Here is a 14,447-nt window from a genome sequence, read left to right as displayed (position 1 = left end):
TGGATTAGGTAGACCTATACAAATTCCATTTTTTATTTCCTCATGTGATTTAGGTAACCCCCGAATGTAACGCCATTTCCAATGTTCCAAGAAAAATGCTTTAGAGTGATTAATAAATAGAAATTATTCAACTACCCTTCATTTATATCGATTCCAATGAGCCAAAATAACTCTCTTGTATCACATTTTGGGAAGAAAAATTTTGGTTAATATATTTCAAAGCAATTACTAATTTCGTTGATAATCTGGAGTTTACTAACGAAACTTTTTGTATCTCAATCCTCAGATGTTCGTTGAGATTTAAAAAAAAAAAGAAAAAGAAATCAACACTTCTTTTATTTTTGCCCCTTCTATACTGGCTGAAATTAATCGAGATCGATTTTCAGCTTTTAAGAGGAAAAAATACTTTGATGCACCCTTGTAGTGCAGATGAAAATATGAATCAACTAATTTTACCTTGACATCTTAGCATTCATGATTCATTTAATTTTCATGTCCTAGACCAGTTATCGTAAGTTAAGTTGTATGACGATAGTGCTCAAAATCTGTCGACCTGGTTAGATTTGTTTCAGTTGTAGGTCTTCTGTTAAAGGCTCCAACACGAATAGACAGCAAGCCAGTCTACTAACCTGCAACATCATAATTTTTTTTAAAAAAAAGTATTTTATTAAAAATGAATATCCAAATATCATAGTTTAATCATATAATAATTGAAAGAAAAGTTTTATATAAAGCAAAAATATGATAAACTTATTTATCATTTCACCTACTATAAATTGTAAGGTCTTAAAATATCTGAAATAATAAATGAATATTTTTCCCTAACCTATCAAAACGAAAATCATTTTATTTGTTTACTTAAAAATGAATATGCAAATATCATAACTAATTTAAAATTGTTTCGTCCAATGAGTACACATTTTATAATTATAATAAACATGATAACAAGATAGTATCGAAGGAGTGCGGTTCTCGATCAAGCACCTAAATATGCAATTAGAGACCCATATAGCACCCTTCATTTTTCTTTCTTTTTTTTTATTATTATTGAATAGTCGATTATACACCATAGGTCAATGATGCAATGCTCGTACAGCCAGACACTGGACTTCGGTAGGAAAATTAGAGATCAATTAACATTGCACCACTCCATCCTGGCCAAGCATGTAAAATGATCTGGAACTTCATTTGCTTCAATAAGGAATGAAGCAATTGGAGAGAAATCATATGCCCTTCCATCCTATAAAGAAGACAAAAGGCACCAGTGGCCAAATCTTCCAACGAATTCTGCCCCTTCCATCAAAAATATGAACCAAGGGGAAAGAATCCGACTCAATGATTAGGCATCTGATCCCTATCTTTGTAGTCACATGTAACACTTAACAGAATACTAATAGCCCATCCCTCGGCAAACATTGAATTCGGGGGTATCCTGGTGTCCTTTTTTTCTTTTTGTTTTTTTTTGTTTTTTTTTTTTAATTTTTTATTGATGGTGTTAGTGAAGATAAAGGCATTTTCCTATTCTTCCAACTGTATCATAGTATTAAAGCGAAAAGGTGAAGATGTTGGAGCCTCTGCAAACAGTTGGAGAGGCTTTGCACCGAGGAGATGTCACGTAGCAGAGGGTGGGGCCAAGATCAAGTGAAGGAAGACTATTGATCGAGTGCACAAGAGTCGTGTAGTCACCTTCCCACCATGAATTAGCAGTCATTAGACTCTCTCACGCTGCTTTGTCCAGCTTCATGCATAGGTGTAATGTAAACACATCCTTGAATGTAACCAGTATGAAGAACATGACCTAAATGATCACGTATGATGAGACTGTCACCTTTTCTCTCAGAACCGTCAAAGTTAATTTTAACCATATCATAGAAAAGGATGCCCAAAAGATTAGGACTAGTGCCTGTTGCAAGATTACCTATTAATAAATATAAAATCTGAAATAACAGCAAACAATTACATGCAAAAAAAATAGGACACAAAATTTTATATGGTTCAACCTTTAGCCTACATCGTGAAGATATGTAGTTATTAATTAAATTTTGCATAGAATATATTTTTGATAATATTTAGATTTTCTTTGTTATTATATAGTTGCATAATATGTTTATAATATAATTAGGTAAGTAATTTATATACGTTTATCATGTTTGGTATTTTAATTATTTCTGACCTGATTTGATCCAAAATATTTGATGGATTAATAAAATCAGTATTAAAACCAAACTAATTAATGCAAACCAACTTGAACGAAATTTAGTTTTGATTTTTTTTTTTTTTTTGATCCAATGAAAATATGGACTGAATTGGGGTTGTACGCATCCCAGATCCAACCTAACTCGGCTGCGGACCTAAAAACAGTCCTACTCGCTAGTCTTGATTGGTTTAAAATGGAAGAAAGGATCAACAAGATTTACTGGCCAATGTGTCCATTTTATTTGAGCAAAGCTGAAACCGTGCATGTTAATTCCACCTAGATCTATGCATCTACAGTGTATGCATTTGTCAAAATAATATCATATTGACCGGCATTAATTAACATCTATGCATCAATAGGGAACAACTATGTTGACTGGCATTATTAGATCCCAAATTAATTAACATAACAACCATATGGAACACAGGGGTTGGGAATTAATTTCTCGTTGCAATCTGATCTCTCACAAAAGGAGGAATTATTAGATAGAATTATTATATGTAGGATATAGATAAAATTAATAAAAATTTATTATAAAAAAAATATTAGCAATGATTAAATACTGCTGCTATTATCATTATTAATAGTATTAGCGACGGCACCCATCGCTAAAAAGCCGACGAAAGTAATCTCATTGCTAATTATTCTTATTAGCGACGGTAATTTAGCCGTTGCTAATAAAGATAATTAGCGACGACTTACCATTGTTAATAATTTTTAAATTTTTTAATTAATATTTTAAAAAAATTATTAGCCATCGTTAATAATTTTTATTTTTCAAAAAAATAATAATTAAAAATTTTAAAATTTGTTTTACAATTATTTTTTAAAGGAGAAAGGAGCGGCTGTGATGAGGACGAGGGGCGGTGGATCTGCAGGTTGGGGTGGCAGGAAGGGCTGGGTGGGAGGTGATGGGGGAGAAAAGGGGGGGTGCGCGAGAGGTAGGAAGCTTCGAGAAGGTTCGAGAGAGGTCTGAAACAAAAAAAAAAAAAGGCAGGAATGTGAAAAAGAAAGCCCCTGAGGGAGATGAGGGTAAGACTGACATCGGTAACGATGGAGATGAAGGCTACGGTAGATGCCGGCAGAGGAGGCGGAGAGCAGGGCGGTGACGGCAAGGAGAGTAGAGAGGATGTAACGTCCGCAAGGGTTCGGGAGGGCTCGAAAACCTTCCAAACGACTCGGGATCGAAGGCAGAAAAAAAACAACGCACCATTTGTCCAAAGAAAATAAAAGGAAAAAAAAAAAGACAGTGCCAGGGGAGTCAGAAAAGGATTCACCTATTTTGGTGTAAATCCAAAATCAGATCATGCACCGCAATGATCGACAGCCGACAGAACTCTTTGGAGTACACGGAGAGCGGCGGGGGTGGGGGCGGGGGCGGTAGAGCCGTGGGAGCGACGGTGAGGGGTGAGAGGGGAGAAAGGAGGAGGGGCAGTGGAGGTCGGGCTGAGGTGGCTGCAGGCTTCAGCGATGCAACATAAGCAGGAGAATCGAGAGAGAGAGAGAGGGTCGGAGGATTCGATCAGTCGTCGGTTGAGGAGATAAAAACTGAGGGCGAGAAAAATTAAAAGGAAAAAATGGGGGTTTTAGTGGGGAAGTCAAAACCGAGAGCAAGAATGAAGATTTCTTAACCATCACTTATATTATTTTCGTCGTCGCTAATAAGTTTAATAAATAATTTTTTTTATGATAATTTATTTTTTATCACTATTGGTGTTCGATACAAACTATTATTAACGATGATAAAATTATTATCGCTACTAGCTATCGCTAAATATTAATTTTTTATAATAACTCTATAACTAATTTTTTATTAATTGCTAATTATGATAAACTACAGTTTAATAAGAACCATTATCGGCTCTGAAAGCACGCACACTCACTCACACATCCATCTTTTGGAGCCTGCTATCCACTCAACCCGCCATATCCCTCCCACCACATGTGCCACGGACCCTACCTCTTCGAAAAAAAATAGCTGTTGATTGTGAGTGCGAAGAGGTGAAGAGATAGGGTCCTCTATGGTAGTGGGGCCACCGTTGGTTGTGAGTATGAAGAGGTGAAGTTCACCGTGATAGCGGAGGCCACCGTAGGCAGAAAAATCACTACCAAAGAGGTGAAGGGTGGGGTCCATGACACGTATTGTGGGGACGATACGGAGGGGTGAGTAGGTAGCGAGCTTTAAGTGTGGGCACGCAAGTAGGTGTGCTTACTTTCAGAGCCGATAATAATTTCCTATTAAACCATGGTTAATCATGGTTAGCAATTAGTTAAAAACCAAATGTTACGGAGCTTTTCGTTGGCTTTACCTATATCTTACCTGATAGAATAATTTTATCTAATAACTTCTTCTGCCAGTTACCATCAAACCCACATTGCTAGCTAGCCTGGAAAGAAAAAAAATTAACAAAGAAATTAATCACCTGCAGGATTCGAGTTGGATGGTGCCGGGCTGATATGGCAGCCCAGCCCAGAGCATGATTTATCCATGAATCTGATAAAAAATTGAAAAAATTATCTATAAATTTCTAGATTGATTTGAATTTTTTTTTTCTCTATATTATATTGGATGCAGCCGATCTCAGAATTTTTATGAGCTTGTAAAGAATAATTACTGGAGTGAGAACTCAAATAGAAGAGTCAATGCATGTAGTCGAACAGAGGAGGCCTCTTTCTCTCCATACAAGTATAATTACGTACAAGTCCCTCCATGTCCAAACCCCAGCCTCTCTCTATAAATAGAGCCTGTAAGCCTCGCTCATCCCTTCGCATAGCCTCTCCTAGACCGTCCCCGGGGATAACATTCGTTTCGCGCTCTTTGTAAGGCCTTCTCTTCTCTCATTCCCTCCAAGCCGATGCTAATCCTATCTTTTTAGTCGCCTTTTTTTTTGTTCATTTTTAATTCTTTAGTTCTTAATGAAAGTTTAGTCTTCTTTACTTCAATGTTTTACTGGTATTTTTGTTTTTCAGATCAGATTTAGATGGAATATGAGATACGTTTTTGTCGACGTTATTCTTGTTTTGTTGTGTCTTTTTCCCTTTTCCGTTTTGAGGAAGAATTGAGTGAACGTGATCTCCGCGGAATCATAGGATTGGGTGCCGAAAACAAAAGAAGTCTCCTTGATTTCACCTTCCTTTCTTTTATGTCCTTTTTAACTTTTTCTCACCGAATATGTTCTTCATTCCGAGTAATACTATTACAGATACCACTTACTCACCACCCAGTTCAGGGACTGGTGTAGCATCCTATATATATACACACATAGAGAGAGAGAGAGAGAGAGAGAGAGATGAAGTAGGCTCCATCCATCCAGATCAGGAGGCAAATCCGATTGTCTTTAAGTTGGTCCAATCTATACGACTCTCAGTGCATCCACCTTTCACCACGAATCCACATAACCATTGATGGATGTCGTTTGAGAGAAGAAAAGGTTAGAGATTAGGTGTGGGAGAGGAGAGAGCGGAGCTAACGATTTTTAACTTCATGTGTCACATCATCTTTTTTTTTTTTTATTTTTGCAAGTATTAATGCATTTTTGTTTAAATTCTCCTATTATTTTCATCGTATATGCATGCATACATATATATTTATATACACATATATACATATGTGTGCATACACTTGCATGTATATACAGTTTTTATTTTTTATATAAAAAATATTCTAAAAGATAAATTATTCAAAAGGATGTATTTACATAATCAATCCCTTTTTATTTCTATTTGCGACCACTAATACATAGAAGAGTAACAACGGGTCGGTCAGGTTCTATCTTAGTCTTAAGATAACAACACATGCAATCCCGATCTATACCCGACCTAACCTAGCGTCAAGTCAAAAGTCATTTCTGTGGCGCAGGAGTTCGTGATTTAACTGAGAGAAAGTGAAGTAAAATTTCATTGTAATCATGATCACGGGAATCATTTTGAAATATAAATTTTTTATACATATTTTTTATATAAATACTTTTATTTAGAAACAAACAATTTGTATTTCTTTCTCCGCGTGTCTTCAAACTTTGGGAAAGTAGATGAATTTTCCTTTTCAGGCCTCTCTTTTTTTTCTTTTTCTTTTTTTTTTTTTTGTTTGAAGCAGGCAATCCTTCAGCGTCTCTGGAGCTACAGCGAAAAAAATGTCGGATTCAGGAGCTTTAAGTTCTGTTACGAATGTGGGAGGAAGGCTAGAAAAGGCAAGAATCAAATCGACAATGGAGCAGTAAATTTCTCACCTTGCCACAGTTTTTCTTCTATAATGCCTCTTACTTCGTGGACTTGTTTGGTTCGTGAAAATTAGGAGAAGAAGTGATAATTTTTGGGAAGCAGATGATAGCATTTATTTGATTGAAATTTTAAGAAAAGAGAGAATGTAAAAAGTTCTTCTCATACAAAAATATTTTTTATATTTTATGAAAAGTATAAATTTATGGAAGAGGTGGATTTTGGAACTTCTCATGGTATGAAAATTGATAATCTTTTTTCTTTTCAAAAATATTTTTTTAATATTATTCTTATAAATATTAATATAATATAATATTAATAATATATTAATTTTATATTAATATAATATGATATTTATATTGATATAATATTATAATATTTATATTATACTAATTTATCATATTTAGGGTAAACTAGTGAAAACTCCTTGTTTGAGTTTAAACTTAAAAGTAGCTCCCTAAGTTGAATTTTACTTAAAAGCAGCTCCCCAATTTACATAAATGATCAAATTGCCCCTGCAGTTATAAACCAACACTAAAACAATACTGCGATTTTAGAAAATAGTACTATCTTATTATAATATAATATTGCCTTATTGTAAAATAATACTATCTTATTATGATGTAAGGGTATTACAAAACAATACTTTCTTATTATAATACAGTACTGTCTTATTATAAAAAAGTACTATCTTATTGTAATATAACATTATTATAAAACAGTACTGTCGTATTATAAAACAACACTGCGATATTAAAAAATAGTACTGCTGTATTAAAAAATAGTACCATCTTATTATAAATCAATACTGCGTTACTTATTATAAAACAACACTGCGATATTAGCAAACAGTACTATCTTATTATAATCAGTACTGCGTTATTATAAAATAATACTACCTTATTGTATAACCGTATGAAGATATAAGGGTATAATGGTCATTTCAGTTAGAAATGGGGAGTTACTTTTAATTTATATTTAGAATGGAGAGCTACTTTTAATTTAAACTCAAGTGGGGAGCTGTTTTTAACTTGAAACATAAAATAAAATTTTTTATCTCATTTAATATATTTATAATAATATTAATAATAAAATAATATTTATATTAATATTATATTTGTATTAATATAAATATTATATTAATATTTATATAGAGTTGGGAGCAAAAAGATATATTTTTATATTTATTAAAGATATAAAAGATATTTTACATAGTTTTTACAAAAAAATAGATATTCAAATTAAATATAAATTATTTTTTAATAAATTATTTTTTTATAATAAATTAAATATATTAAAATTATAATTTCAGACATCATATTCTTAGAAAGTAATTTGAAGTAATTTTTTAAAGGAATAAATTTTTTCCACGAACCAAAGAAATCCTGTTTGATGATATAGAAAAAATCTTCGCAAAGCCAAAAAAAAAAAAAAATCTTGCTGCTTTCATTACTGATTTTGACAATCCACAGATAAATTGACGCCACCAAAAGGTGGTGCATTGAAGTTACTTCCCGGTGTTCACAGCAATTTATTTCCAAAGTAGTTCTTTCTGAGCGCAATTACTTACAAATTGTGTATGCGATGACCATTTCTATAGGTACAAGAAGTATCATGGGGGGAATGAGGGGACGAGAAAGGCCAACGCCGCTGACATGGTGAGAGAATTTAGTTATTTATCTATTCTTTATCTATTTGTTGGATGGTAATTTTAATAGAGCAATAATTAAATTCACTTTTGGGGATTTGGTATATATTAAACTCACTGCCAGTGTGGACATTTAAAAATGTGATCCCATAGGTTAGAGCGTCATATGGTCACAGAATCAGAGGAATGTTGGCTTGCTGGCTATTTCGGGGAAGAGAAGGTTAGAAGGCATACATACTCTAGGATATCGCTTGGATATTTACTGTTGTATCCTAAGATAATTGAGCTGTAAACGTCCGCTTCTGACATCAATTGAAGGGATAAGTTTGGTCCATTTATGGGATCCCTTCTACTTGAATATTTTAACAAGACTTGCTCTTTTTCCAGGGTTACTTTTTTTTTTTTTTTTTTCATTTTTTTCAAAAAAGATTGACTATCAAACAAGTTTGGGTTGTCAAAAATGTTAAAACATGGGAACCATATTTCTTGCTTTTTTATTTTTCTCTCTTCTAAAGTGACAGCCATCACAAATGCAACCATAGGTTTTCTTTAAAATTCCAAAATTGGTTACTTGTAAAAGACTATGTAGTTAGCACTTCTGATTTATAAACTGTTTTAATTATGAATAAAGTATACACTAGTGATCAGATGACGCTTGTTTGTCTTGTGAGGGGATCTGTATTTTAATAAAGAAGCTTTTTTTTTTTGTTTCTGGTAATCCAATGAAGGGATTTTAAAACATCATCGTGGCTTCAAACCTGACATGAAACAGTAATTGTGGCTTCGTCCAAATCCTCGAAGCGCAATTGTAAACGCTTTTGGTATTTATACGATGCATTTCAGGTAAACAAGTACTATGATCTTGTAACCAGATACGTGGAATATACCTGGGGCGAATCCTTTCACTTTGCAAGCAGGTTAGCACCTCGTACTTTCATTACTCTGAATTTACTATATTCGTCTTTCAAAAGAAATTCCTATACTATGTTTATTCATCTTTCATGATAACTCTATGTTAGTAATCATTATAATAATTAATGTTTATGAAGATGTAAAGGGGAGACATTTCGAGAAAGCATCAAGCGGCATGAGCATTTTCTTGCCCTGCAACTAGGCTTGAAAAGGGGAATGAAGGTTTTAGTAGTCTTTCCATTTTATAACTTACACGACGCCTCTTAGTAGCCAAGTGCTTTATAGGTAACATGCACTTCTATATTTGTAAATGCAGGTGCTCGATGTGGGTTGCGGGATTGGTGGACCACTACGGGAAATAGCTAGATTTAGGTAACCTTCACACCCCCTCCTCTTGCTAGTCTATATTTAGGTAATCTTCCCTCTTATTAGTCTGCATTCTATTCTAAAGTTACACAGAGAAATAATTATCGCTTCCAAAATTGGTGAAGGTTTTAAGATTATACCATACTAAGTGTGAGGTCCGTTCCACATTAATTATTCACTGAAATGATCTTAAATGCTTGTATAATGTCAAGAAATCCAAATAACACTTTTTAACTAGTTTTTTTTGCATGAAGTTCTGCATTGTTACACCAAGACACATTGATGAGATTAGATGAGCTAACATTTTGAATTTAACTATTGCAGCTTAACATCCATTACCGGTTTGAACAACAATGAGTACCAAATATCAAGAGCCAAGGTTGTTACAATTTTTTAAAAATATTATTAGTATCAGTATGTCTTTGTTAACATCAATGTCCATTTGAAATTTGATAGTAATGCATGCTAACAATGTTTACCCCACAGGAGCTCAACCGGTTAGCAGGATTTAGTGAATCTTGCAAACTAGTTAAGGTACTCTTCGCCCGTTCTCTCCTCTCTTTGACTGTCAATATTTTTCATATTTCTGCAGTTGTTTTCCACTATATATCTGTCTATTTATGCACAACCATTTTATCTCACTGAATTTATGCTATTTCTATTCCCTCTAATTTAAAGATATGCTTTTGTTGTTAACATACACAGACAAAACCAGTGCTCAAGAGAACCTTAATATTTTGGTTAATGTTCTAGCTAATCTTCATGCCTAATGTTTGTTTATCATATCAACAGGGTAACTTCATGGATATGCCATTCCCTGATAATACTTTTGATGGTATATATGCAATAGAAGCAACATCCTATGCAACAGACCTGGTATACTCCAATGCAAATGCTTGTCTAAACATTTGTTATGGTTTATTTTAGTTTGCATATCACACTATTTCCAAATACTTCTAATGCCTTTATGGTTGGTATAGGTTGCCTGCTATAAGGAGATTTGCAGAGTACTTAAGCCTGGTCAGTGTTTTGCGGCCTATGAGTTGTGCTTGACTGATCACTTTGATCCCAGGAATGAAAAGCATCAGAAAATTAAGGCTGATATTGAACTTGGTTCTGGTCTCCTAGATATAAGAACTACAAGCCAATGTCTTGAAGCCTTAAAGCTTGCTGGGTTTGAGGTAAGATGTCACACATAATGTACTGGTCCTTAATGCTTTCTCTATATAGACCTATTTGAGACCATTTACAAATGAAATCTTACAGGTTGTGTGGGAGAGAGATCGTAGCTTAGATTCCGAAGTGCCATGGTATTTGCCCTTCGATGCGTTCAAACTCGCCATAAATAACTTCCGATCAATAGCCATTGGACGTTGCATTACTAGATCTGTGGTAAATTAGATCGTTACTGTTTTCATTTCTTGTTTCTGCTTTTTCCTGCTGCTTTCTTCCATTTGCATCTTGTGTTTTATAGGTTAGTATGCTAGAATTTGTCGGACTTGCTCCGGCAGGCAGTTCAAAAGTTCATTCATTCCTAGAAAAGGATGGTGACGCACTTGTGGAAGGTGGAAGGTGAGTAAATATTTTGAGTTCACGAATTATTATAATTTCTGGATGCTCCCAATCTTCATATGTAGTAATGTTTGCATGACAGTTTCAAATGAGGTAACGTCGCTAATTGATGCAGGGATGAGATTTTTACACCGATGTACTTCTTCCTTGCTCGGAAGCCTCTTTCAAACTCTTGAGGAGCAAGAGGCAAAACCAGTTGTTGTCTTTCAAAGGTTTGTCAGCCGTGGCTTAGCTTGATGATTAGCGGGGATTGGTTATGATTATATATGTATGTATTTGTATCCGTATATATGTACTTCAGTTGTGGCCGAACATTATGTCAGCTTCCTCCTTACGAAAGTATCTCTTTGATTCCATTAGCATGTGACCTTTGTAATTGTTATCCACAAAGCATAAATGTGCTGAAAACCTAAATTAAAGTTGGACCACGTTACAAATTTTTAGATATTTTGCGTGTATACCTTTGTATATACAGATTTGAAGTTGTGTATATATTTGAAGGCAAATGACTAGAGGGCCGCTAGAGCAAGGGAGAGACAGATGGGTGACGATTGTTGCTAGCAGGAGAGATTGAAGATGCGGCCAAGGTGCTAGAAATAGGGATTTGGATCATAAAAGGACCATTCATCATCCTCATTCTCTGACATTAACTAGAGCCAATGTTGTCCCTCTGGGTAGGTGAGGATTCTTGTCTGGTTTTAATGGCTTTAATGTACCTCATCTTCATCGTGGCCCATCTAGAGTTGATTATCAAGAGGGAGTGAATATGACAGGTCCATCGGAAGTTCTCTAGCTCTGACAAGGGCAAATAGCTTGCTATTGACTCCACTTCTTCTTTGCCCTAGAGATTCTTAAAGAGAGCATGGAATGATATATTTATTAAGCCAACTAACGCCAACAACTAGGGTACCATTCTTCATTTTGGTTTTAACTCCGGGCATTGATCATCGATCTTTAAGAGCTCGGCGTCGGCATAGGATGTACGTAGGTCCATTCCATTCCTTACTTCCTAGAGAAAGAGGGACTTTCCACTCAAAAAGGGGACTATTTTCGCTCTATAGACTTGGGCCACCATAGGCGGGAGTGCCGTAGTAGCTTGGTTTGCTTCATTTGCAAAGATGTGGGCCATTCCTCCAGAATCTACTATTCAAAGAGGAGTATGGATGGGTGGCCTCGTTTGTTGCTCAGCATCCTGATGGGGTTTGAAATGATATTTTTTTTTTACCGATGTACTTTCCGGACATTCTCTTTTTTAATTTTTGAAATTGTACTTATACTAGAGTTGTATAAAGCGAATGTCTTACCAAAAATAAAAAAAAAGGAGTGTGAATGGTGGGGATGAAGTATACTTCCTAGGTCGTCCTAAATCAACCTTCGGTGTTCTTGCCTACTCAAGAGCATCAAGTTTAGCACTATCAGGACCTGTCCAGAGCAACGTTCGGAGTGTCACCACTTCTAGAAGCGGGGTCTAAGCTCCAGGTCCTTATCGCATATCCCTGGCACCAAGGAGGTTCCAGCTTAGATATGATTCGGATTTGATTCCTATAGGCTTCAAAATTTTTCTGTTCCTCCCTCTCGCTCGATGCCTTTCATCAAGGATCTGGGAGGGACCAATTTTTCAGATTTTTTGTAAAATTATGGTCGTACAGAGATGAAACTGTGCTGTATAATCTGCAGATCGGGATACATTTGGACCTCTTTGGCCTTCCATTGCATGCATAAGATGCAGATTCTATTTGGAGGATCATTTTTAGGTTTCGCTCTGTTCAAGGATAGCATTAAAAGAGAGGGTCTTTCCTTGTTGCAGTAGGTTAACCGCAAGGACCAAAGCAGCCGACGCACAGCAATCTTTCTGTATCAGGGGAGCCCTCGCTGGATAAGAGGAACGTGCCTCGTAATTAAGTCCAAATCTGCTGTTGATGTAGAGCCCACACATGGTTTTTCTAGGCCTGTAGCTTTGATCTTTCGGGCCTAACTCTCGAAAACTCTCGGAAAGTCACCTTGCTGCCACTTCAATGACAGAGAAGGTGCCATTGATCACGCTACCACAATGTGGGTGCTACTTTCTTACAAGAAAGTAGCCGGATAAGGTATAAGGAAGTAGCAGCAAGGTGACACGTACGAGATCAAGAGAAGATCCACAACCAGCTCCTACGCAAATATCAGAGTCCTATACAGACTTTCTTTCCTTTGACTAAATAATGACCTCCCATGTATGTTTTGTGCCCGGCCATAGGAATTATTGTCTTCTTCTCTTATCTATTTTATTGATCACTTTAATTGGTAACAACATCGATGACATCCGGTACACCAGAATCGAGCCAAGGACGGAATTAACAAGTGCTAGTTGACCCCCTATGCTGAGCCGTTTGCATTTCTGTGAACCTAATCTTTTATCGGTATTTTCCACCAAGAAATTTCAGTCAGCTGATCTTAGTTTCTTATAGTTAAGAGGAAAGCTGAGGTAGTTGATCGGTGTTAAGATTTGACGTTTTGACATTCAGTTCACATTGAGCTCACAGCAAGGTCCGCGACGACGAACGAAGTTCAACGAGCGCAAAATCACCTCAAAAGGAGTCCGAATGAAAGAGATATGCTCAATTGAAGATAGCATGAAATTCGGAGCGACGGAGGCCGGCGGCGGCCGGTGGTGGGCCGGCGGAGGCAGTAGTGGCGTGGTCACGTGCGGCAGCGCGCGACCAGGCCACGAACGCGTGGCCCAGCTCGCAAACATGCGGGCGCCTGTGCGTGCAGAGCATGGCCCAGGTCCATTAGCTCAGGCACGAGCGCGGCCTAGGCCCATGCTAGCTCACGCAGGCTCGGTCCGTGCATTTCTCTTCACACGGTCCACACGTAGGCGTGGACCGGCGGTCCATCGGGGATCTGCGTGAATCGAGTGGGCATTTTCCTCAGTTTCTCGTAGTTCACCGTGGGTAGAATGGCGTTTCCTACTCATTTCTCACGGTCTACGGGTTATTTCGTGGACCACATCGTGATCAGACGGCCTGGGGCGCTACCGGTCAAGATCCGAGGGTTTAGGGAAGTGTTTTGGGTGCTGAAAGGAGTCTGTGTCCTATTCTTTTACCGATTTAAGTCTTTAAAAGGCCCTGTTCATGGAATAGGGGGTGTGCGTGCGACTTTGTTTGGTAGAGAACTCAGAGAACAGAAGCGAGGCGCCAATAGAAGCAGTAGGGGCTTCAAGCAGACTATTGGATAGCGGATAGTGATCACTTCAGAGATTCAGGGGGTCTTTCTAGAAAGAGAGCTTTTGTGAGGGAGAGTTTCCTATGAGGAAGAGATTCGATGTATCAGGATTGAGGATGTGATATCCTCTTGTAACTTTTTCTCTTTTCTTATAGTGAAGCTTGCATGCCCCATAGAGGCAAACATTGTTTTGGCTGATCCACGTATTTGATTGTTTCTGTTTTATTTCTTCTTTCTTCCTGCTGCGATGCGCAGTATCGAAAAGGTCCTGAAAAATAGTATTCTGACCAGACATCCACCAACAATCGAGAAGTTTGTCAATGAGCAATC

General features: G+C 36.6%; 1 protein-coding gene across 2 annotated transcripts; it reads left to right on the top strand.

Moving 5' to 3' along the window:
- Positions 1–4,879: 4,879 nt before the first annotated feature.
- On the top strand, positions 4,880–11,358 carry LOC140855680 (cycloartenol-C-24-methyltransferase 1-like). 2 transcript variants are annotated; one of them, XM_073252044.1, is made up of 13 exons: positions 4,880–5,017; positions 6,294–6,413; positions 8,016–8,073; positions 8,907–8,980; positions 9,113–9,197; positions 9,292–9,347; positions 9,666–9,720; positions 9,828–9,875; positions 10,134–10,217; positions 10,322–10,522; positions 10,608–10,733; positions 10,816–10,913; positions 11,029–11,358. In XM_073252044.1, the coding sequence occupies exons 1-13, from the start codon at positions 4,908–4,910 to the stop codon at positions 11,087–11,089; spliced, it is 1,176 nt and encodes a 391-aa protein (XP_073108145.1). In that variant the 5' UTR covers positions 4,880–4,907; the 3' UTR covers positions 11,090–11,358. The 2 variants fall into 2 exon arrangements, with proteins under 2 accessions (XP_073108145.1, XP_073108146.1); XM_073252045.1 differs by lacking the exon at positions 4,880–5,017 and adding an exon at positions 8,217–8,283 and having other exon boundaries at positions 6,288–6,413.
- Positions 11,359–14,447: the final 3,089 nt, after the last annotated feature.

Source organism: Elaeis guineensis, chromosome 2 (assembly GCF_000442705.2).
Source record: "Elaeis guineensis isolate ETL-2024a chromosome 2, EG11, whole genome shotgun sequence".
In the NCBI taxonomy this organism is placed as follows: domain Eukaryota; kingdom Viridiplantae; phylum Streptophyta; class Magnoliopsida; order Arecales; family Arecaceae; genus Elaeis; species Elaeis guineensis.
The sequence above is the reverse complement of the archived record's forward strand: the minus strand, read 5'-3'. Positions and strand labels throughout refer to the sequence as shown.